A 25,726-nucleotide genomic window follows, 5' to 3' on the forward strand; every position below is an offset into this window, starting at 1 on the left:
AGGGGAAAATGGGTGATGGGCAGGAAGGAAGGATGTTGGGATGAGCACTGGGTGTTGTATGGAAACCAATCTGACAATAAATTATATTAATAAATAAATAAAATAAAAATAAAAGCAATTTTCTACTAGAAACAGCAACACTTTGTCACAAGTTGCAAATATTTTTCCCGCTTTGTCATTAATTCATGGTAGTTATTTCCCTCTTTATACTTTACATACCAAATAAAATTTTTTTAATGTTTATTTATTTTTGAGACAGAGACAGAACATGAGCAGGCGGGTGGGGAGAGAGAGAGGGAGACACAGAATCCGAAGCAGGCTTCAGGCTCTGAGCTGTCAGCACAGAGCCCGATGCGGGGCTCAAACCCACCAACCATGAGATCATGACCTGAGCCATAGTCGGACGCTCAACCAACAGAGCCACTTAGGCGCCCCACATACCAAACTTTATATAGTGAGTGTATATTATTTTTATAAATGAAAAAAATATCATTAATAAAAATAATATAAGAGGTTGGCATTTAGTATTTGATTACAAAATATGCACTTTCATATAACTGATTTGTTGTAACAATCTAGTATTATACTGAATTATGATTATGCAATAAGAAATATGTAATAAGAAATATTACATTCCCTAATGTGATCAGCAAACTTTATAATTATTTCAAAATACATACCATACTATAAACTACCAAAACACATTATTCTATTATGAATTAAAGAAAAAATAAGTAAGTGAAACATTAAATCAACTAGCCTTGCACAAACATGGTGCAGGGTATATTTGGTTAACTTTTAGGTGATTTGTTTTTGACGACCACAAAAATTACTCAGTTTTTAATGTTTATACAATCTACATTAAAGTTTCTATAATACTATAAATAACATTTTTTTTAATTTTTTGTTTATTTTTTGGGAAAGGGCAAGCCAGGGGAGGGAGCAGAGAGAGAGGGAGAGAGAAATCCCAAACAGGCTCCATACTGTCAGTGCCAAGCCTGACATGGGGCTTGAACTCACGAACAGTGAGAGCATGACCGAAGTTGAAACCAACAGTCGGACGCTTAACCAAGTGAACCACCCAGGCACCCCTAGAATACCATAAATAAAAGCTAACATGTATTGGATCCTCACTATGTGTTTACATTTTTATTGGCTTCTTTGATTATTTTCCTAATTGTATAAATAAAAACACTGATGTTCAGAAATATTAGGTAGCTTATAAAAGGATATCCTGTCAGCAAGTGGCAGAGCAAGGATTCAAAATAAATTTCACTTGACCTCAAAGCACATTCTCCTTCCACTATGGCAAGAAACTCCCGAAATTTTCATCTTTCTTGGCCATTTTACTTTTATAATTAGTATTTTTCTAACAAGAAAATATTCCAGAGATGTAGATGCTCTACTTTGCTTCACATGAGGCTGTCGGAATTTTAAACTCACTATGATTTAGTTTTACTGAATAGCAGAGGTGTAAACTACAAGCAAAATGACAAATAAATATAAATATCAAAGGAGAATGAAAAGGATTTAAAGAATAGAGTAGAAAAATGAAGGGATTTAAAGTATATACTCAAAAGAAATATTTAAATAGAAATATTTTTGGATAAATATAATTTCAGTGTATGGTTCAAAAAGGTGAATTTTACAAATGTTAAAAATAAGTTACTGTGTTATGGCTTTTTAAGTATGAAAAATGTGCATGTGAAGAATTATGCATTTGTTCATAATTTTTACAAAAATTTATAAGAATTACATTTTAAGTCTTTCAGTGGGAAAGCATAGTGAATTTGTAAAATTTGAATTCAAGAACTATTACATCCGGAAAGCAGCTCTGGGCAATATTTCTAAGAAAACAAATAAATGTTCTCATTACTATAAATACCTTAATACAGGAAGTTTAAGAATGATCTTAGTGTATTGCAAATTTATGGCTTATTTTAATAGTTTTACTGTTCATTATATATATTATACATAGAAATATATACATATACCATATACAGTTGCTTATAGAGTTTATTAGATATTTATATTATGAACCCCTCAAAAAAGTAAAATGTAGTAGAATATCATGTGCATATGAAGATTAGCTAGCTAACAAACTCACTTGTCAAGAACACAGCCAACATAGATATTACAAGATACATGTACCTTACTAAAAGCACAACCCTTGCCCTTAAAACACACTTTCTCCTATTTTATACATGATTTCACCAAATATAGTATTCTACTCTATAGCAAATCAGAAATAAAAAAAGTAGGCAGAACATTGGTATAGAGATTGCAATTAGAGGCAACTTGATGGCACCAAAATTAAGAATGCCCATGAAATTTTACTCACCAAAAATAAGAAAGGAAGAACATAACAGAATTAATGTGAGAAATAATTAAATGCTTTGGGGTACTTTAGTGAAGAAGAAAATCACCCCATATAGCTTACCATGTAGTGAGCAGTATTATTTTATACCACAGTACAATAATTCATTTCCATAATGAAACTCTGGGTCAAAAGTAAGGTTTCATATTTTCAATATTTTCCATTGAAGTTAAAGTAGGAAAGTGTATACTTAAGAAATATTTAAAAAATTCTGAAAATAAATTCATTGCCTGAGCATTCCCAATAACTAAATTAAATTTTACTTAAAGTTATTCATTTACAGGATACAAAATTTACCAATGCTTATAGGCTATAAATTATTCTCATTCAAAATGACTCATTGGAGAAAGAGAAAATAATGGATCAAACAAAACCGATATGATAAGAATTTGGGAAAACTAACAAAACAATACTACAGAAAGAAAAAAAGAATGAAAGAAAGAATGAAAGAAAGAAAGGAAGGAAGGAAGGAAGGAAGGAAGGAAGGTGAAAGAAAGAAAGAAAGAAAGAAAGAAAGAAAGAAAGAAAGAAAGAAAGAAAGAAAGAAAGAAAAAGACATTAGGTCACCAATTCTTGGTGTCCATAAAATTCTCTTTCAGTTCTCTCTTTGAAATTCACGGTCTCCAAACAGGTTTTTTTTTTGTTTTTTCTACATACCTCCTTCTTTGGTTTCCTTGTTCCATTACTCTACTATTTATTTTTGCATGGACTTAATCTTTTAAGTTCATTTTACATTAGGATCAGGTTCTTAGTACCATGGGATTTGAGGGTTTTTTTGAGGAAAACACAACAAATACTATATTAAAAATAATAAAGAAAAGTCTCTTTCAAGTAGAATATTGGAGTAAGATATTGAAGGCAGGGGAGGTCATGGAATGATGAGTCTATAAACAACTCCTTTCTCCTCAGATGGGAAAAAGCAACCAAAATTGTGTTGGAATTTAGATTAGGAAGACTGAATTTCTGTATGATTTACACTCTTCTAGAACAAAAATAATCTGTTTTACACAATTCCTTAAAACTTAAATAATATTTTACTCGTAAGCTTACAATCTAGGAGTTTACTTCTCTCATTCTCATTGTTTTAGATTCCATACCATTTGGATCATAAATATAAATCTTTGTATTTCAGCACTCTCAATATACAAGTACAAATAAGTTATTAGAGGAAGATTGCAATAACAAATTGGAAATATGAAAGGTAACATAGTCCACAAACCAGCTGTTTGAGAAGGCTTTTCACTTTAAAGTAATGATAAAATAGAAGGAAAAAAGAAAACAGTTACTCCAAGAAAAAAAAATGAGTTTATACTTATAAAATGCAATTTCATAAATCTGAAATATTACCCATTTATCCTTTCTAAGGCAATTAAACATTTTTCTCTGAGGTTTACTAAAGGGAAATAAAGATTTGAATTTACTAAAAGGACAACCTTGACCTTAAAACATACTTTCTCTCAGGGTGCCTCGGTGGCTCAGTTGGTTAAGCGTCAGACTTCTGCCTAGGTCATGATCTCATAGTTCCTGAGTTCCAGCCCTGTGTTGTGCTCTCTGCTGACAGCTCAGACCCCAGAGCCTGTTTCAGATTCTGTGTCGGAGTCTCTTTCTCTGCCCCTCCCCCACTCATTCTCTGTCTCTCTCTGTCTCCCTCTCAAAAATAAATATTTTAAAAAATTAATAAAAAAAATACTTTCTCTCATTTTATACACAATTTTACCAAATCTGGTACAAAAAACCATTAAATAGTATGGGTTCTATCATAAAGAAAATCAAGCTGTAAATTCAAGTAGGGAATTCAGAGCTACCAATAGGACTATTTCTAGTTCTTACAAAAATCGGAATAAGATGGTTGATCTCATCAGATAAAAAACAGTTATCATGTGATATTTCCATCCTATAATTTAGGAGTTCAAAGGTGAATACATCTTCTAGTCGTTAAAAAATAGATTTTCCAAAGAATTCTGCTTATCACGAGATTTTTATCTTTAGGGTCTTTTGAAGGGTCCTCCAAAAGAAAAATGGACTTAAAAACAGGTGTGCCTTTTCTTTGCCAAATTAGCTTAATGAATGACAAGAAATGGAAAGTTGCCAATCTTTGAATTCCTAAGGTATCTTTGAATTCCTAAGTGTCTGTAGCATATTCAGACAAACATGAAAGGACCTATAGAATCTGTGACTAGCTCTGTTAGATTTATCTCTTGTCTCCTCTCTATCACCTTCTCATTGCCATTCACAGAAGTTTAGGGGCTCTGATTTATTTTATTTTATTTTACTTTATTTTATTTTATTTTATTTTATTTTATTTTATTTTGTATGTATTTATTTTATTATAATTTTTAATATTAAATTTATTGTCAAATTGGTTTCCATATAACATCCAGTGTTCATCCCAACAGGTGCCCTCTTCAATGCCCATCACCCACTTTCCCCTCCCTCCCACCCCCCATCAACCTTCAGTTTATTCTCAGTTTTTAAAGTCTCTTATGGTTTGGCTCCCTCCCTCTCTAACTTTTTTTTTCCTTCCCCTCCCCCATGGTCTTCCGTTAAGTTTCTCAGGATCCACATAAGAGTGAAAACATATGGTATCTGTCTTTCTCTGTATGACTTATTTCACTTAGCATAACACTCTCCAGTTCCATCCATGGGGCTCTGATTTTTACAACTGAATAACTATGGTTGTGATAAAGGAAAACTTCCTCCCTGGGATTTCTTGTTCCTTACGCATTAGGTTACCCATTAAAATGCATGTATTTTACTTAGAAAAAAGGGGGCGGTATTCATTAAAAAGGCCAGGTTTTCCTAAAAAGACAAAAATGCTGAAATTAAAAATGCCTGATGACAAACCTTCTCTACTGCGCCACCACAACTGTTATTGTTACGGGCTAACAGGTAGTTAATAAAGCTAAAGTACTGACATTTTCAGCTATGAAAAAAAAGGGCCTGATGAAAAAAATTCAAGTACACGAAGAAAATAGCTAGGTACACTATAGCCCCTTGGTAGATGCCTGTTTTACTGATACCATTTTGGTGGGTTATGTCCAGATTAATTCTGGGTTTAAAGCAGGCATAGGATAAACAAGTAATCTTAAATGTATTCATTAGTTCAAAGGACTGGGATTTTTTTAGAGGTATGTTTACAATGCAAAAGTTTTAGTGTTCTCAAGGTGTTTACAGAAACACATACTAAATGATTACTTATATTTTTTTTAAAAAAGTAGTATTTTTACACCAGGAAAATGAAACTGTTTATAAAGTTAATGACTTCACTCTGTGAAGCAATTATCACTTACAATAAAAAGCTATAAATTCAAGAGTTAAGACCTCAATACTTACCCTGACTACACTGAAGTCCAGCTTAGTCTCCTGTGCACACTGTAATATGAGCTGAAAGCAATTTTTACTTTGATTTGTCATTCCATTTTCGTAATAACGCTGTAAAATCCTTTGTTGTTCTACAGTAAATACAGAACGCAGATTCATCTAAAAATAAAAGAAGATACTCTGAAAATTGGAATAAAAATTGGGTATACGCAAAATTTGTATGCTTTTGTTTTTTTGATAAAGTTTCAGTGCTTTGAAGCTGCAAGATTCATTTAAGTGAACTAATTCCCAGCAATGGGCAATAATTTGTGTGCTAAAGGGAGACAGGTTATAATGGAAAATTATATATAATGAAAACACTTATTAAATTTGTTCCTCAAAACTAACTTTAAAGACAAAATAAAAGAAAGAGAGAGAGGAAAACCTTTATCTAGTTAGTGTCAGTCCATGGGGAAATAAAGTTCTTTCAAAGAAATAAATATTTATGTCTAGTAAAGACAGAAATGGTGGTACCCATACATTCATGGTCAATTATCAACAGAAACACTCACTGTTCTTTGTCAAACAAGGCATCTGACACATGTCTTACAACCAGAAACTATGGTGTGAAACAAAGGGGTGCTTTTATTTTTCCTCTTTCTTGAATAAAGGGGTTCATTTTATATATTAAAACAGAACCTCTCTTAAAAAGCTTAAAAATAAACAAAGTGTTGGTGACTAAAAATATCTTTGCTTTAGGCAATACTAACAAAAATAATTATTTTTAATCATGATAGTATATAAATCAAAATTCAAAATCATGTGAATTTTACTAAAAACAAACCATGTAAAAACTACATAATTTTAATTAAATTGACACCATCATAATTATACAAGAGAAATGTTAATAATGCATTTTATCCTTCCTATAAATATGCAATGTGTTTAATATTAAGAGAAAACCTGTAAATCTCACAAATAAAAGGCAGTGCAAACTCTTTTTTTTCTTTTAAAGAGGATGAATTCTAGTAGTGCATTTTATAAAGAAGAACTCTTGTAGTTAGATTAAGGCAACTTCAGGTTCTTATTAAAAGTGGTCACACTGAAATTGTTATTCCTAAAAGTTTACAGAAAGAACATCCTTTCTAAGGAAATTGCCCCTTTAAAATTAGGAAAATAGCAACAACAAAAGCACTATAAGCCAAACCAAACAGAAATCATTCTAGTATACTGGATATGGAAACAATTTAGTACATTGACATGTAAATAAAAATAATTTTCTTTCTTCTGGATATGTTGAACAATTAAGGCAGTCTCACAAAGAAATTAAAAAGTCATATAGCCATCTATTGCTATTTGTATACCTGACTTTTTTCCATCTCTATCTAATGTTAAGAAATCTAATTAGATAAAATCAGATGCAGAGAGGACACAGGAAAGATGGAGTAGAGTTTCTCCCTGAAACTTTCAGGAACAACAACTCCACTAACTTTCTGAAGGGGATCTGATTCTGCAATGTAACCAAACTTTCATGGATGTTTGGACCAGAGGGTAGTGATGGTATCCATCAAAGCAACATTTGCTATCATGGTTGTCAGCTTTCAGAGCAATGTGAAATTCCTTCTCCTAAATAATTCAGCTACAGTCAGGAGAGGAACCAGAAGGTAGAGGGCAAATACCTAAAATATGTTAGCTGGTATGGATTTAGAAGCAAGGTATTTTGGAATGAGTTCTCAGGAGGGACATAAACTTCAATTCACTAATGCGTAATCAGGGTAATGGCTCTGATCCTTCTCTGAAGTGCTATAACTACAAAAATAAAAATTCCTAGAATGCAAGATATGGGTGATCCTCAAGTGTGATGATAACTGCTGTAAAATTTAGGCATGTTTTCCTATTGGCTGGCTACAACTTTTAAATTTACTCAAGTATGATATAAGCATTAAAAAGTATAGCAGGTTCTTCCTCACTTATACCAATAGCCAAATGTAGATCTGAGTACTAAACAGACTCCTGGAGTCTACAATTCTGACAACAAACAATGCTTTGACCCTTCTGGTTTTTCCCTTAAACTCATAGCAATAGCAAGAAGGCCACTTTGATCAGAAGATCTAATGTTTTTCTTTCAAATTATAGGACATTCATTATTTATCACAACAACTAGATAAAGGCTTATCCACAAAATAACTTGTCATAATCTTTATGTACCCTAGTTATCTTGGTCTATTAAGTGGCAAGATATTGAATGACTGCATAGCCAAAGTTACTAATCATTTACACAAAAATCAGGAAAAGAGTTGTAAAAACCTTCATTTTAAAAGTTGGGTTCTTATTTATGTGCAAATAAAATGGCAAGCAATTGTCTTCGTGGAAATTGAGGTCTGTTGGGTTGAAGTAGGGAGGGTAACTGAATTGAGGGATTAAATACTGAAATAACAAGTAATTTAGCTTTACCCCAGGATTTCCTAATCTATTACTCTGCAATGTGCCACTCACTCAGCATATGCCAGCCCATAGGAATGAGATGACCTGTCTTCTACATTTAGCTCCACTGTGGACTATTAAGTAAATCACTTAATTTCTATGAGCCTCTATTACCTAGTTTGTAAAATGCTAGAATATATGACATGTTCTACCTACCAGTCTGGGTTTTTACAAATAATTTACAATATGTAAATTCATTTTCTTAAGTTGTAAAACATGTTACAGTTGTAACATATTTATATTTTTAAGTATGAGTGGGCCCTTCAACTTATCTATCATATTCAGGTATGGGGTTTCTCAGGTTGCTCTCAGCTTTATGATTCAGTTGTTTAATGAAGATCCTTAACCACTGAAAGGATTATGCTCAATACATTCTATTCAAACAAGCAGAGCAATGAGTAAAATGTTTTAAATTTATTGCTTCAGGAGTACTTGAAAAATGAATCTTCTAAGAATGAATTCCCTTTAGCAGTTCCTCATTGCTTAGGCCATATTTTCACATGGAAACATCTCAGATGAACTGCTACATAACATTGTCCTTACATATCTGATTTCATATATAAAGCCAGCTCTAATAATGCCCTAATAATGTCTTAACTGGTTGAAAAGTACTAAAAACTTTTACTGATAAGTAATCATTCTCAGAAATCTGATTCTAAAGATGAATTGAGTCCATAACATCATCACCAAGTCAAATATAACACATTCTTTCCAACATTAAAATTAGAATTTTAGATAAACCACTGATTTTTTTGTTTGTTTGCAAAGAGTTCCGCCTAGGTTAACAAAACACTTTGAATGTCTTTAATTTGGCCAATATGTCTCTATTAGCATTGTTCTTCTTATCCATTATTATTATTCACTTTTAAATTTATATATAGTAAATTTCACTCTTTGATATACAGTTTTAAGAGTTAAGACAAACATATGCAGTAATGAAACCACCACCACAACCAAGATACAAAACAGATCACTCACTCAAAAAAAAAGCTCCCTTATACTGCCTCTTTATAAATAATTCTCCAGCCACCCCAGCCCCAGCAGCAACTAATCTGGTTCTATAATATTAACTTTTCAAGAATGCTATATAAATGGAATAATAGAGTATGTATTCCTCTTAGACTAATATCTTCCACTTAGCATAATGCATTTGAGATTTATCTGTTGTTGTCTGTATCAGTAGTTTTCTCCTTTTTATTGCAGAGTAGTATTACATTGCATGAAATGTACCACAGTTTATCCATTCATCCACTGGAGGACATTTGAGATATTCCAAGTTCTTGGCTATTATTAATAAAGTCAATAAAAACATTTGTATGCAGGTTTTTGTCTGCAAATGTCTTTCCATTTCTTTTGAATAAATACCTAGGAGTAGGATTTCATATGATAAGTATATGTTTAACTTTATAAAAACTACTAAACAGTTTTCAAAAGTGACTGTAAAACTTTGCTTTTCACACCAGTATTCTATGTGTTTCAGTTTTTTTCACATTCTCACCAGCATTTATTGTCATTAGATATTTTAAAAATTAAATACAACTGCACTTATGATCCAGCAATTTCGTTACTAGGCATTTACCCAAATAATACAAAAATACTAATGAAGGGATACATACATGCCCATGTTTATAGCAGTATTATCTACAATATCCAAATTATGGATCAGTCCATCGACTGATGAATGGATAAAGAGGTTGTGGTATAAATATTCAATAGAATATTACTCAACCACAAAAAGGAATTAAATCTTGCCATATGCAATGACATAGATGGAGCAAGTGAGTATTATGTTGAGCAAAATAAGTCAGTCAGAGAAACACAAATACCACATGACTTCACTCATATGTGGAACTTAAGAAACAAAATAAATAAGAAAAGGCTAAAAAAAAGAGAGAGAGGGAGGCAAACCAAGAAAGATACTCTTAACTATAGAGAACAAACTGATAGTTAACTGAGAGGAGGTGGGTGGTGGGCTGGGTAAAACAGGTGATGGGGATTAGGAAGTGCACTGGTGGTGAGCACCAGGTGTCATATGAAGTGTTGAATCACTAAATTATACATGTGAAACTAATATTACACTACAGTTCAACAGGAGTTTAAATAAAAACTTAAAAAAATAAGAAATAAATAAAATAAATAAAAATTAGCCATTCTAATAGGTGTATAATCATATGTTATTATTGTGGTTTTAATTTGTATTTCCCTAGTGAGTAATGAATTTAAGCATTTTTAATATGCTTATTTGCCATCTACATATCTACTTTGTAGAACTATACAAATATTTTGCAAATTTTTAATTGGATTTTTTCTACTTTTTACTGAGTTTTTAGGAATCATTACATATTCTACATACAAGTATTTTGTCAGAAATATGATTTGTAAATATTTTCTCCCTGCTAGTAGCTTGTCCATTTTATTTTATTAAAATAAAGTGTATTTCAAAAAAAAAATATTGTGAATTTCACAGTAAAGTTTTTAATCTTGATGAAGCCCAATTTATCAGTTTTTTTTTCTTTTACAGATTGTGCTTTTGTTTTTAGTGTTATATCTGATAAACCTTTGTCTAGCACAAGGTCACAGAAATTGTTCCCATGTTTTCTTCTAGTAGTTTTATATTTTTCCATTTCACATTTAGGTTTATGGTCCGTTTTGAGATCACCTTTGTAGAGGTGTGAAGTACAGGTCAGTTTTGTGAGCTTTTTTTTCTGGCTATGGATATTTAATTATTCCAGCACCATTATTTGAAGAAACTTTTTTATTGAATTGCTTTTTCATCTTTGTCAAAAATCAATGGACTATATATATCTGTGGGTCTATTTTGGGACAATCTTTTCTGTTCCATTGATCTATGTGTCCATTCTTTCATCAAAACCACACTGTCTTAATTATTGAAGCTTTACAGTGACTCTTTTTTAATTTAAGTAGAGCTGACATATTAGTTTCAAGTGCACAATGATTCAACAATTACATACATTATAAAATGCTTACCACAAGAAGTGTAGTGAACATGTGTCATCACACACTTATCACAATATTATTTACTATAATCCCTAAGCTATACTTTTCAGCCACATGCCTTATTTATTTTATAACTGGAAGTTTGTACTTACTTCCTTTCACTCATTTTGCCTGTCGCCCATCCTCCTCTCCTCTGGTAACCACTACTTTGTTCTCAATATTTGTGAGTCCTTTCTAATTTTATTATTGTTGTTTGTTAATTTGTTTTGTTTTTTAGATTCTACATATAAGTGAAATTATGGCATTGTCTGTCTCAGTCTGATGTATTTCACTTAACATAATATGTTCTAGGTCCATCCATGTTTTCACAAATGACAAGATTTAATTATTTTTATGGCTGAGTAATATTCCATTGTGTATATATACTACATCTTCTGTATTTATTCATCTATCAATGATACTTGGGTCACTTCCATATCTAGCCACAGCAATCCGGGAAGAAAAAGAAATAAAAGACATCCACAGTGGTAAAGAAGAAGCTAAAATGCCACTATTTGCAGACAGTATAATACTATACATATAAAACTCTAAAGAATCCACAAAAAACTACTGTAAGTAACAAATGAACTCAGTCAAGTTGCAGGATACAAAATTAATATCCATAAATGGGCTGCATTTCTATATACTGATAACAAAGTAGCAGAAAGAGAAATTAAGAAAACAATTTCATTTACAATTGCCCCAAAAGAATAAAATACCTAGGAATAAACTTATCCAAGGAAGTGAAGGATCTGCACTCAGAAAACTATAAAACACATATGAAAGAAACTGAAGGGGGAGGCACCTGGGTGGCTCAGTCGGTTAAGCATCCAACTTCAGCTCATGTCATGATCTCACAGTCTGTGAGTTTGAGCCCCACATAGGGCTGTGTGCTGGCAGCTCAGAGCCTGGAGCCTGCTTTGGATCATGTGTCTCCCTTTCTCTCTGCCCCTCCCCACTTGCACTCTGTCTCTTTCTGTCTCTCAAAAATGAATAAATGTTAAAAAATAAATAAAAAGAACCTGAAGGGGACACAAACAAATGGACATATTCCATTCTCATTGATTGGAAGAACTAATATTGCTAAAATGTTTATATTACCCAAAGAAATCTACAGATTCAATAAAATCCCTATCAAAATACCAATAGAGTTTTCTGCAGACCTATAATAAATAGTACTAAAATTTGTATGGAACCTCAGAGACTCTGAACAGCCAAAGCAACCTTAAGAAATAACAATAATGGTGAAGCTATCACAATTCCAGATTTCAAGGTATAGAACAAAGCTGTAGTCATCAAAATAGTATGGAACAGAAACAGACAAATAAATAAATGAAACAAAATATAGAGCCCCCAAATAAACTCACACTTATGTGGTCTATTAATCTATGATAAAAGAGGAAAGAATATATATTAAGGAAAAGAGAGTCTCTTCAATAAATGGTTATGGGAAATCTGGACAGCTACATGCAAAATAATAAAACTGGACCACTTTCTTACACTTTACACAAAATAAACTCAAAATAAACTAAAGAACTAAATGGGAGACATGAAACCATAAAAATCCTAGAAGACAACATAGGAAGTAATGTCTTTGACATTGGCAGTGGCAATACTTTTCTAGACATGTTCTCCATGCAAAGGAAACAAAAGGAAAAACATATTACTGGGATCGCATAAGAATAAAAGTTTTTGCACAATGAAGGAAAACATCAATAAAACAAAAACGCGCTTTGCTGAATGGGAGAAGATATTTGCAAATGATATATCCAATAGGGGGTTAATATCCAAAATACATAAATAACTTATACAACTCAACACCAATAAAACAAATGTTCCTCCAGTTGCTTTTAATATTTTATTTTTTCTCTAGTATGTATTCAAGTTGACTTTTTCTTCTGCTGTGGTTAATCTGCTGTCAAAAATATCCAGTGCGTTTGTCATTTTATGTACTTTATTTTGTCTCTATAATTCAATTTGGATCTTTTAATAAATCATTTTCTTTTGCATCAGGCTTGTGCTTTCCTCTACCTCCTTTTTTTATTTAAATTTTATTTAACATACCATGCAATATTGGTTTCAGGAGTGGAATTCAGTGATTCATCACTTACATACAACACACAGTGCTCATCACAATTGCCCTCCTTAATACCCAACATGCATCTAGCCCATCCCCTGCCCACATCCCCTCCAACAACCCTCAGTTTGTTCTCTATGGTTTTTACCCTCCTTCCACCCATAGTTTGTTCTCTATCATTAAGGGTCTCATGTGGTTTGTTTTCCTTTCTTCTCTTCCCCCTACATTCCCATATGCTGATTTGTTTTGTTTCTTAAATTCCACTAGATTTAAATCATATGGTATTTGTCTTTCTCTGATTGACCTATTTCAGTTAGCATAATACATTCTAGCTCAATCCACATCATTGCAAATGGCAAGATTTCACTTTTTGATGGCTGAGTAATATTCCATTGTTTATATATGTGTGTGTGTGTGTGTGTGTGTGTGTGTGTGTACCATATGTAAATACATGTGGTATACATATATACCACATCTTCACATCTTCTTTATCATTCATTAGTTGACAGACATTTGTTTAGGCTCTCTCCATAGTTTAGCTATTGTTAATAATGCTGCTATAAACATTGGGGGTGCATGTACCCCTTTCTTGGCTACCTATTTGAACATAGAGAATACAGTTATCACAGATGTTTTAATATTCTTCTTTACTAATTCTATAATCTATTATTTTCGTTCTGTTTTATAAATGCTTTTTCACCACACTAAACCTCTATTTACTATTGCTTGCCAGGCATAGTAGTTTTTCATTTATTGGTAGATATTGTGCAGTTTCTTATTGGGTACTGGATGTTTTTGTATTCTTTAAATAATTTTGGGCTTTTTTTCTGGGATATATTTATGTTACTTGAATTTTTTTTTTATTCTTTTAAGGTTTCATTATGTTAGGCACGTCAAGAATTGCCTATAGTTCAGAGCTAATTTGTCCCATTACTGAGTCAATATCCTTTTTAGGACCTTCCTAGGTGCTCCATAAAATATGAGGTTTTCCAGTCTGGCTGTTGGAACATAAACACTTTTGGGTCCTATGTGAGCCCTGAGAATTTTTTGCTTTTTCTTTACTAGTGGTTCTTACCTTGTCTTCAATATTTTCTTAACACACTAGAGTTGATCAGTATTTAGCCAAAGACTTGACAGGTCCCTGTACAAATCTCCATAACTTTCTCAATGTGCAGTTTTCATCTGTCTGTGAGCTTTCTCCTCTCCATTATTCTGTCCCTTTGTCTTTCCTTAACTTTGTCCCCTTAACTCAGAGAGACTTCCAGCCTGTTTGGCTTCACTTTCCTTTTGTTGTGATCTGGACATTTTCTCCAGGCAGTGAGTTGAGACACTCATAGGCTAGTCTTATTTCCCTTCTCTTAATAATAATGGTCTGGTGCTGTCTTTTGTTGAATAGCTGAAATCCATTGTTTCATATATATTTTTATTTATTTTTTGTTTTAGGTATTTAAGATAAGAGTGTAAATTCGATTCCTGTTACTTCACCATGGCCATAAGCAGAGATTCAAGTGGCCTTTAGGAGTGGTGGAGTGTGAACGCTGTTATGAATCAGGATATATCTATGTAGTTAACCTCTTGGACTCAGTTTCTTCACCTGGAAAATGGGGTTATAAAACCATTCCTACTCTTCTTCACTCCACTTGCATTCTGTCTCAAATGAATAAGTTTCAAAAAATAAAAAATAAAATAAGTTAAAAAATACACTACAAGAAAAAATTACAGATTAATATCCTTGATGAGCACAGATGCAAAAAATCCTCAACAAAATATTACAAACCAAATTCAGAAATACAATAAAAGGACCATTCACCATAATCAAGTGGCATCTATTCCATGGATGCAAAGATAGTTCATAACAATGTGATATAATACATTAACAAAATGAAGGATAAAAATCATGATAATCTCAACACTGTAATGCAGAAAAAACATTTGACCAAATTCAGCATCCATTTATGATAAAAATTCTTAATAAAGTGGGTATGGAAAGAATACACCTCAACATAATAAAGGCCATATATGGCAATTCCACAGCTAACATCATACACAATAGTAAAAAGCTGATAACATCATCCTCAATGGGGAAAAACTGAGAGCTTTTTCCCTGAGATCAGGAACACCACAGGGATGTCCACTCTCACCGCTGTTGTTTAACATAGTGTTGGAAGTTCTAGCATCAGCAATCAGACAACAAAAGGAAATCAAAGGCATCAAAATTGGCAAAGATGAAGCCAAGCTTTCGCTTTTTGCAGATGACATGATATTATACATGGAAAATCCGACAGACTCCACCAAAAGTCTGCTAGAACCGATACATGAATTCAGCAAAGTTGCAGGATACAAAATCAATGTACAGAAATCAATTGCATTCTTATACACTAACAATGAAGCAACAGAAAGACAAATAAAGAAACTGATCCCATTCACAATTGCACCAAGAAGCATAAAATACCTGGGAATAAATCTAACCAAAGATGTAAAAGATCTGTATGCTGAAAACTATAGAAAGCTTATGAAGGAAATTGAAGAAGATATAGAGAAATGGAAAGACATTCCCTGCTCATGGACTGGAAGAATAAATATTGTCAAAATGTCAATACTACCCAAAGCTATCTACACATTCAATGCAATCCCAATCAAAATTGCACCAACTTTCTTCTTGAAACTAGAACAAGCATCCTAAAATTCATATGGAACCACAAAAGGCCCTGAATAGCCAAAGGAATTTTGAAGAAGAAGACCAAAGCAGGACGCATCACAATCCCAGACTTTAGCCTCTACTACAAAGCTGTAATCATCAAGACAGCATGGTATTGGCACAAAAACAGACACATAGACCAATGGAATAGAATAGAAACCCCAGAACTAGACCCACAAACGTATGGCCAACTACTCTTTGACAAATCAGGAAAGAACATCCAATGGAAAAAAGACAGTCTCTTTAACAAATGGTGCTGGGAGAACTGGACAGCAACATGCAGAAGGTTGAAACTAGACCACTTTCTCACACCATTCACAAAAATAAACTCAAAATGGATAAAGGACCTGAATGTGAGACAGGAAACCATCAAAACCCTAGAGGAGAAAGCAGGAAAAGACCTCTCTGACCTCAGCCATAGCAATCTCTTACTCGACACATCCCCAAAGGCAAGGGAATTAAAAGCAAAAGTGAATTACTGGGACCTTATGAAGATAAAAAGCTTCTGCACAGCAAAAGAAACAACCAACAAAACTAAAAGGCAACCAACGGAATGGGAAAAGGTATTTGCAAATGACATATTGGACAAAGGGCTAGTATCCAAAATCTATAAAGAGCTCACCAAACTCCACACCCGAAAAACAAATAACCTATTGAAGAAATGGGCAGAAAACATGAATAGACACTTCTCTAAAGAAGACATCCAGATGGCCAACAGGCACATGAAAAGATGCTCAGCGTCGCTCCTCATCAGGGAAATACAAATGAAAACCACACTCAGATATCACCTCACGCCAGTCAGAGTGACCAAAATGAACAAATCAGGAGACTATAGATGCTGGAGAGGATGTGGAGAAACGGGAACCCTCTTGCACTGTTGGTGGGAATGCAAATTGGTGCAGCCACTCTGGAAAACAGTGTGGAGGTTCCTCAGAATATTAAAAATAGACCTACCCTATGACCCAGCAATAGCACTGCTAGGAATTTACCCAAGTGATACAGGAGTACTGATGCATAGGGGCACTTGTACCCTAATGTTCATAGCAGCACTCTCAACAATAGCCAAATTATGGAAAGAGCCGAAATGTCCATCAACTGATGAATGGATAAAGAAATTGTGGTTTATATACACAATGGAATACTACGTGGCAATGAGAAAAAATGAAATATGGCCTTTTGTAGCAACGTGGATGGAACTGGAGAGTGTGATGCTATGTGAAATAAGCCATACAGAGAAAGACAGATACCATATGGTTTCACTCTTATGTGGATCCTGAGAAACTTAACAGAAACCCATGGGGGAGGGGAAGGAAAAAAAAAGAGGTTAGAGTGGGAGACAGCCAAAGCATAAGAGGCTGTTAAAAACTGAGAACAAACTGAGGGTTGATGGGGGGTGGGAGGGAGGAGAGGGTGGGTGATGGGTATTGAGGAGGGCACCTTTTGGGATGAGCACTGGGTGTTGTATGGAAACCAATTTGACAATAACCTTAATATATTGCAAAAAAAGCTGAAAGCTTTTCCTCTTAGATGAGGGACAACACAATGGTGTCTACTCTTGCCACTTTTATTCAACACAGTACTGGAAGTCCTAGCCACAGTAGTCAAACAAAAAAATGTAATACAAGGCATCCAAATTGGTAAGAAATAAGTAAAACTGTTACTATTTGTACATGGCATGATACTACACATAGAAATCTCTGAGGATTCCACCAAAAATTATTAGAACTAATAAATGAAGTCAGCGAAGTTGCAAGACACAAAATTCATATACAGAGATATGTTGCATCTGTATACACTAATAATAGTAGAAAAGAAAATTAAGAAAACAATCTCATTTGCAATTGCATAAAAATATTAAAATGTGTAAATGTAAATTTAACAAGTAGGTAAATGACCTATACTCTAAAAACTATAAAACATGGACAAAAGAAATTGAAGATAACATAAACTAATGGAACAATATAACATACTCATGGAATGGAAGAATTAGCATTATTAAAATGTTCATGTTATCCAAAATAGTCTACAGATTAAATGCAATCCCTAGTAAAAATCACAATAGTATTTTTCACAGTACTGTAACAAAAAATCCTAAAATTTGTATGGAACCACAAGACACCCTGAATAACCAAAGTGATATTGAGGGAGAACAAACCTGGAGGCATCACAGTCCCCGATTTCAAACTATACAACAAAACTACATATAGTAATCAAAACAGTATGGTACTGGCACAAAAACAGACACATAGATCAGTGGAATAGAATTTAAAGCCCACAAATAAACCCATATTTATATGGTCAAATAATCTATGACAAAGAAAGAATGTATTTGAGGGGAAACAGCCCAATAAATGGCTTTGGGAAACTGGACAGCTACATTCAAAAGAATAAAACTGGGGCAGATCCTTACACCATACACACACAAAAAAACTCAAAATGAATTAAATATCTAAATGTAATACCTGAAACCACAAAATTTCCAAAAGAAAATATAGGTAGTAAACTCATGGATCTTGACCTTAGCGATATTTTTCTAATATATGTCTCCCCATGCAAGGGAAACAAAAGAAAAATTAAACTACATCAAAGTAAAAAAATTTGCATAGTGAAGGAAACCATAAGAAAATTAAGACATCCTACTGAATGGGAGAAGGTATATACTAATGATATATCTGATAAGCAGTCAAAATCCAAAATATATAAAGATCTTAACACTAAAAACAAAATTAATCTGATTAAAAATGGGCAGAGAACATGATTAGACTTTTTTTTCTTTTTTTTAAGTTTATTTATTTTGAGCAACACAGAGAGTGCAAGTGGGGGAAGGGAAGAGAGAGGGGGAGAGAGAGGATCCCAAGCATGCTCCATGCTGCCAGTGCAGAGCCCAGTGTGGGGCTTGAACTCACAAAACCCCAAAACTGTGACCTAAATCAAAGCCAAGAATCAGACGCTTAACATACTGAAGCACCCAGGCACCCCAAGGACTTTTTTTCAAAGACTTACAGATTGTCAACAGACACATGAAAAAATCCTCAATATCATTATCATCAGAGAAATACAAATCAAAAACATAATGAGATATCACCTCATACCAGTCAGAATGGCCAGTATCAAAAAGACAAGAAATAACAAGTGTTGGCAAGGATGTGGAGAAAAGAAAATCATCCAAATCTGTTAGTGGGAATGTAATTTGATGCAGCCTCTGAGCACTATGGAAATTTCTCAAAAAACTACAAATGGAAGTATCATATGATGCAGTAATTCCACTATTCTTTTCTGAAGAAAACAAAACACACAAACAAAATACTAATTTAAAAAGATAACCGCACCCTTGTGTTTACTGCAACTTATTTACAATAGCCAAGATATTGAAGCAACTAAATTTCCATCAGTAAATGAATGTATAAGGAAGATGTGGTATAATATATATAATCATGTGGTATAATATACATAATGAAATATTACTTGGCTATAAAAAAGAATGAAATCTTGAAATAAGACAGAAAAAGACAAATACCATATAACTTCAGTTACATGTAGAATAAAAACAAATAAATTAACAGAAAAACAACAACAAAATACAGGAGAACTCTTGATTTTGGCTCAGGACATGATGCAGCGTCATGGGATCGAGCTCCATGTCAAACTCTGCATGGAGTGAGGAGCCTGCTTAACACATTCTCTCTCTCCCTCTGCCCCTGCTTGCACTCTCTGTCAAATAAAAAAAAAGAGTTAAAAAAGTAAGTCAGAAATAAAAATTCAATAACAGATTGAAAACAGACTTGATAAATGAGCATAAAGTTAGAATAAATAGAGAATAAGTGATAGACAAGATAAAATAATGGAGACTAATAAAGCTGAATAAAAGAGAAAAAAATAATTATGGAACACAAAAAATTGACTCAGATAACTCAGTGATTCCATAAAATATGGTAACATTCATATTATAGGAGTACCAGAAGAAGAAGAGAGAGAAAAGGGAGTGGAAAATTTATTTGAAGAAATAAATAGTTGAAAACTTTCCTAATCTGGGGAAGGAATGAGATATCCATTTCCAGGAGGAACAGAGAACTGCCATCAAAATTTTAAAAAGCTGGCCAACACCAAGATATATTATAATTAAATTTGCAAAATATAATGATAAATTAAAATGTTAAAAACAGGGGCACCTGGGTGGCTCAGTCAGTTGAGCGTCCGGCTTCGGCTCAGGCCATGATCTCCCAGTTCGTGAGTTCGAGCCCCACGTCGGGCTCTGAGCTGAAAGCTCAGAGTCTGGAGCTTGCTTCCGATTCTGTGGCTCCCTCTCTCTCTGCTCCTCCCCCACTCGTACTCTGTCTCTCTCTCTCTTTCTCAAAAATAAATAAACATCAAAAAAAATTTTTAAAAATGTTAAAAACATCAAGACAAAAGAAATCCCTAACTTATGAGGGAAGACCCATAAAGGTAGCTGCAGATCTCTCAGTAGAAACTTGGCAAGCCAGAAAGGAGGGGCATAATATATTCAATGTGCTGAATGGGAAAAATCTGCAGCCAAGAATAGTCTATCCACCAAGGCTATCATTCAGAATATGAAAGACAAAAAGATTCTGAGACAAACAAAACTTAAAAGGAGTTTGTGGTCACTAAGTGAGCCCTACAAGAAAGATTAAAGGAAAGACCAAAATGATAAAGACAAAAAAGGCTCAGAGAAAATACAGAAACAATGACAAAACAAGTAATACAATGTCACTAAATTCGTATCTATTAATAATTACTCTGGGGGTGCTTGGGTGGCTCAATCAGTTAAATACCTGACTCTTGATCATGATCTCACAGTTCATGAGATCAAGCAGCACGTCGGGCTCTGAGGCAGTGCGAAGCCTGCCTGGGATTCTCTCTTTCTGTCTCTTTCTCTCTCTCATGATAATAAAAAAAAAAAATTAAAAATTACTACTCTGAATGTAAATAGACTAAATGACCCAGTCAAAAGATCTGGGATGTCAGAATGGATAAAAATACAAGACCTATCTATATGCTGCCTACATGAGACTCATTTTAGACCTAAGACTCCTGCAGATTGAATGTGAGGAGATGGAGAAACATTTATTCTACAAATAGGTGTCAAAAGAAAGTTGGAGTAGCAATAATGACATCACACAAGATAGACTTTAAGACAAAGACTGTAACAAAAGATGAAGGGCACTGTCTCATAACAATGGGGACTATCCAACAAGAAGATCTAATAATTGTAAATATTTATTCCACAACATGGAAGTACCCAAATACATTTAAAAAAATTAATAACAAACATAAAGAAACTCATTGATAATAATACAATAATAGTATGGGACTTTAATAACCCACTTACACCAAAGCACAGATCATCTAAACAGAAAACCAACAAGAAAACAATGTTTGAATAAGACACTGGACAAGATGGACTTAACAGATACATTCAGAACATTTCATCCCAAAGCAGCAGAATACACATTCTTTTCAAATGCACAAGGGACATTCTCAGAATAGCTCACATACTAAGTCATAAATCAGGCCTCACCAAGTACAAAAAGACTGAGATCATACCATGCATATTTTCAGAGGACAATGCTATGAAACTTGAAGGCAACTACAAGAAAAATAATGAAAAGACCACAAATACATGGAAGTTGAACAACATGCTACTAAACAATGAATGAATCAACCAGGAAATCAAAGAATAAATCTAAAACTACATCGAAAAAAATGAAAAGGAAAACACGACAGTCCAAAACCTTTGGGATGCAGCAAAAGTGGTCATAAGAGGGAAGTATACAGCAAATACAGTGCTACCTGAAGAAGCAAGAAATATTTCATATAAACAACCTAACTTTACACCTAAAGGAGGTAGAAAAAGAACAACAAATGAAACCTAGAACCAAGAGAAGGGAAATAAAGGTTACAGCAGAAAAAAAAAGATATAGAAACTAAAAAAGGAAATGAACAGATCAATGAAAACAAGAGCTGGTTCTCTGAAAAAATTAACGAAACAATAAACCCCTAGCAAGAGTTATCAAAAAGAAAAGAGAAAGGGTACAAATACATGTAATCACATGACAGAGGAGAAATAACAACAAACACCACAGAAATACAAGCAATTGTAAGAGAATGTTATGAAAAACTATATGCCAACATACTGGAAAACTGGAAAGAAATAGATAAATTTCTGGAAACATATAAACTACCAAAACAGAAACAGGAAGAAATAGCAAACTTGAACAGACCCATAACCAGCAAAGAAATTGAATCAGTAATCATATCTCCCAGCAAACACAAGTCCAGGGCCAGAGGGCTTCACAGAGGAATTCTACCAAACATTTAAAGACATAATACCTATTTTTCTCAAACTATCTCAAAAAAACAGAAATGGAAGGAATCCTTCCAAACTCAATCTATGAGGCCAGCATCACCCTGATACCAAAACCAAATAAAGACTGAACTAAATGCAAAAATTCTCAACAATATACTAGCAAACTGAATCCAACAGTACATTAAATAAGCCATTCACCATGTTCAAGTGGAATTTATTCGTGGGCTGAAAATTGGTTCAGTATTCACAAATCAATCAGCATGATATACCACATTAAGAAAGAAAGGATAAGAACTATATGATCTTTTCAATAGATGCAGAAAAAGCATTTGGCAAAGTACAGCATCCTTTCATGATAAAAACCTTCAACAAAGTAAGGCAAGATGGAAGATACCTCAACATAATAAAGGTCATATATGAAAAACCTACAACTATTATCATCTTCCATGGGAAAAACTAAGAGCTTTCTTCTAAGGTGAGGAAAAAAACATGATGTCCATTCTCACCACTGTTATTTAATATACTACTGGAAGTCCTAGCCACAGCAATCAGACAAAAAAAAAAAAAAGAAAAGAAATAAAAGGCACCAAGTCAGAAAGGAGGAAGCCAAATTTTCACTATCTTCAAAGACATGACAATCTATATAGAAAACCCGAAAGACTGCACCCAAAAATTGCTATAATTGAGACACGAATTCAGCAAAGTCTTAGGATACAAAATCAATGTATAGAAATCTGTTGCATTTCTATACACCAATAATGAAGCAGCAGAAAAAGAAATCAAGGAATTGGCCCCATTTACAATTGCACCAAAGACCATAAGATACCTAAGAATAAAATTAAACAAAGAGATAAAAGATCTTTACTCTAAAAACTATAAAATGCAGATGAAAGAAATTGAAGATGACACAAAAAAACTGAAAAAAACATCCCATGCTCATGGATTGTAGGAACAAATATTGTGAAAATGTCCCAAATATTGTGAATATTGCCCAAAGCAATATATATATATAATGCAATTCCTGTCAGATATCAACAGCAATTTTCACAGAGGTGAACAACCAATCCTAAAATATGTATGAAATCTTGAAAGACCAAATAGCCAAAGCAACCTTGAAAAAGAAAATCAGAGCAGGAGGCATCACAATTCTGGACTTCAAGTTATATGACAAAGCTGTAGCAATCAAAATATTATGGTTACCAAAACAAAAATAGATACATAGACCAACACAACAGAATAGAAACCCAGAAATCAACCTACAACTATATGGTGAATTAATCTTTGGCAAAGCAGGAAAGAATATCCAATAGGAAAGACAGTCTGTTTAAAAAAAGGGTGTTGGGAAAACTGGACAGCAACATCCAAAAGAAGGAAACTGGACCACTTTCTTACACCATACACAAAAATAAACTCAAAATGGATGAAAGACCTAAATGTGAGACAGGAAACCATTAAAGTCCTAGAAGAGAGCATAAACAGTAACCTCTTTGTCACTGGCCATAGCAACTTCTTACTAGATGTCTCTTGAGTCAAGGGACACAAAAGCAAAAATAAACTATTGGAACTTAATAAAAATAAATAGCTTCTGCAGAGCAAAGGAAACAATCAACAAAACCAGGAGACAACCAATGGAATGGGGGAAGTTACTTGCAAATGATCTGATAAAGGGTTAGTAATTAAAATATACAAAGAACTTACAAAACTCAACACCAGTGAGAAAACAAATAATCCAGTGAAAGAATGGACAGAAGACATGAATAGACATTTTTCCAAAGAAGATATCCAGATGGCCAATATACATATATTGGAATATCACTCAGCCATAAAAAAGAAAGAAATCTTGCCATTTGCAACAACATGGATGGACCTAGAGAGCATTATGCTAAGCAGAATAAGACAGTCAGGAAAGACTAATACCATATGATTTGAATTATATTTGGAATTTGAAAAACAAAGCAAATAATCATGGGGCAGGAAAGATGAAAATCAAGAAAAACTCTTAACTATAGAGAACAAACTGATGGTTACCAGAGGGGAGGCGGGGAGGGGGGTAGGTGAAATAAATGATGGGGATTAAGGAGTGCGGTTGTGATGAGCACAAGGTATGTATGTAAATGTTGTACCACTAAATTCTATACCTGAGACTACTATTACACTGTATGTTAACTATGCAATTTAAATTAAAACTTTAAAAAATGAAATAAATAAGCTACAAAGGTGAAAAGTACAGAGGCGCCTGGGTGGCTCAGTCTGTTAAGCATCTGACTTTGGCTCAGATCATGATCTCATGGTTCATGGGTTCGAGCCCTGCATTGGGTTCTGTGCTGACAACTCACAGCCTGGAGCCTGCTTCAGATTCTGTCTCTCTCTCTTTCTGCCCCTTCCCCACTCTTGCTGTCTCTTTCTTAAAAACAAATAAACATTAAAAATTAAAAAAAATAAAAGTACAGAATACGGAATAAAGTCAATAATAGTGTAAGAACTTTGTATGGTGACAAATGGTTAACTACTTATTGTGATAAGCATTACTTATTGTGCATATTTGTCAAATCACTATGTACTGCGTGTGAAATTAATATATTTATGTCATGTATACTTGAATAATTTTTTAAGTTTTGATTAGATTATCTTAAAAGAAACAGAGCATTAGCCAGTTGTTATGCTAGACCTCATTTTGTTTTATCAATTATAATTACCTATTGGCTTTTAATTACACTTGCTTTATTACAGAGTCCTGATGTTAAATTAATAAAATACATTTAAACTGTAAGTACTTTATTATACACTCAGATATCAAAACTCACATTACAATAAAATACAAAAAGATCAAATTCAAACAGATGATAAGTTGAACAACAGAGGCATAAACAAAGCCTCAATTGGATAACTGATTTCTTGTTGTCCTAACTCTGCTTTGATACAGTCCCACATACACTTATTCTGAAGAAATGACTGTCAGTTACCAGAGATATATAGTATCTTATGATGAGCTAAGTAGGGCCACACATACATATTTGTTCCATTCATATTTGTCTACCAAATTGTGCTTTTTTTCTTGCATTTCTAGCCCCAAATTGTGCACATAAATCACTTCTGTCTTCCGCTATTTAATCAAGCTGTTTGCACTGCTTTGAGCATTGACCACTAAAATCTTGCAATTCACATTCTAGGTTAACATCTTTAAAATGTATCTTGCATTTTCAGTTACTTCTTAGAGGAACTCTACAAAACTTCCCACAGCCACACTTTGAAATAGTAATTATAACAAATTATCCATTATACCAAAATAATCTATATATCCCTTATTTTACTATACTGCAAACCTTTTTTTTTTTTTTTTTTTTTTTTTTTTTGAGACACAGAGTGTGTGTGCATGTGGGGGAAGAATAGAGGGAGAGAAAGAATCTTAAACTGGCTCCACGCCCAGTGCGGAGCTCGATCTCAGGACACTGAGATCATGACCTGAGC

At 33.5% G+C, this 25,726-nt stretch overlaps 1 protein-coding gene across 2 annotated transcripts in view; it reads right to left on the minus strand.

Moving 5' to 3' along the window:
• The window catches only part of HDX (highly divergent homeobox), a 179,529-nt gene that overhangs the window by 141,587 nt on the left and 12,216 nt on the right, over positions 1-25,726 (minus strand). For both annotated transcript variants that reach the window (XM_015079368.3, XM_027053747.2), the window contains exon 2: positions 5,711-5,857. In XM_015079368.3, the coding sequence (XP_014934854.1) occupies positions 5,711-5,857 (147 nt within the window). The remainder of the gene's footprint in view (positions 1-5,710; positions 5,858-25,726) is intronic.

This window comes from Acinonyx jubatus, chromosome X, assembly GCF_027475565.1.
Source record: "Acinonyx jubatus isolate Ajub_Pintada_27869175 chromosome X, VMU_Ajub_asm_v1.0, whole genome shotgun sequence".
Lineage (NCBI taxonomy): Eukaryota > Metazoa > Chordata > Mammalia > Carnivora > Felidae > Acinonyx > Acinonyx jubatus.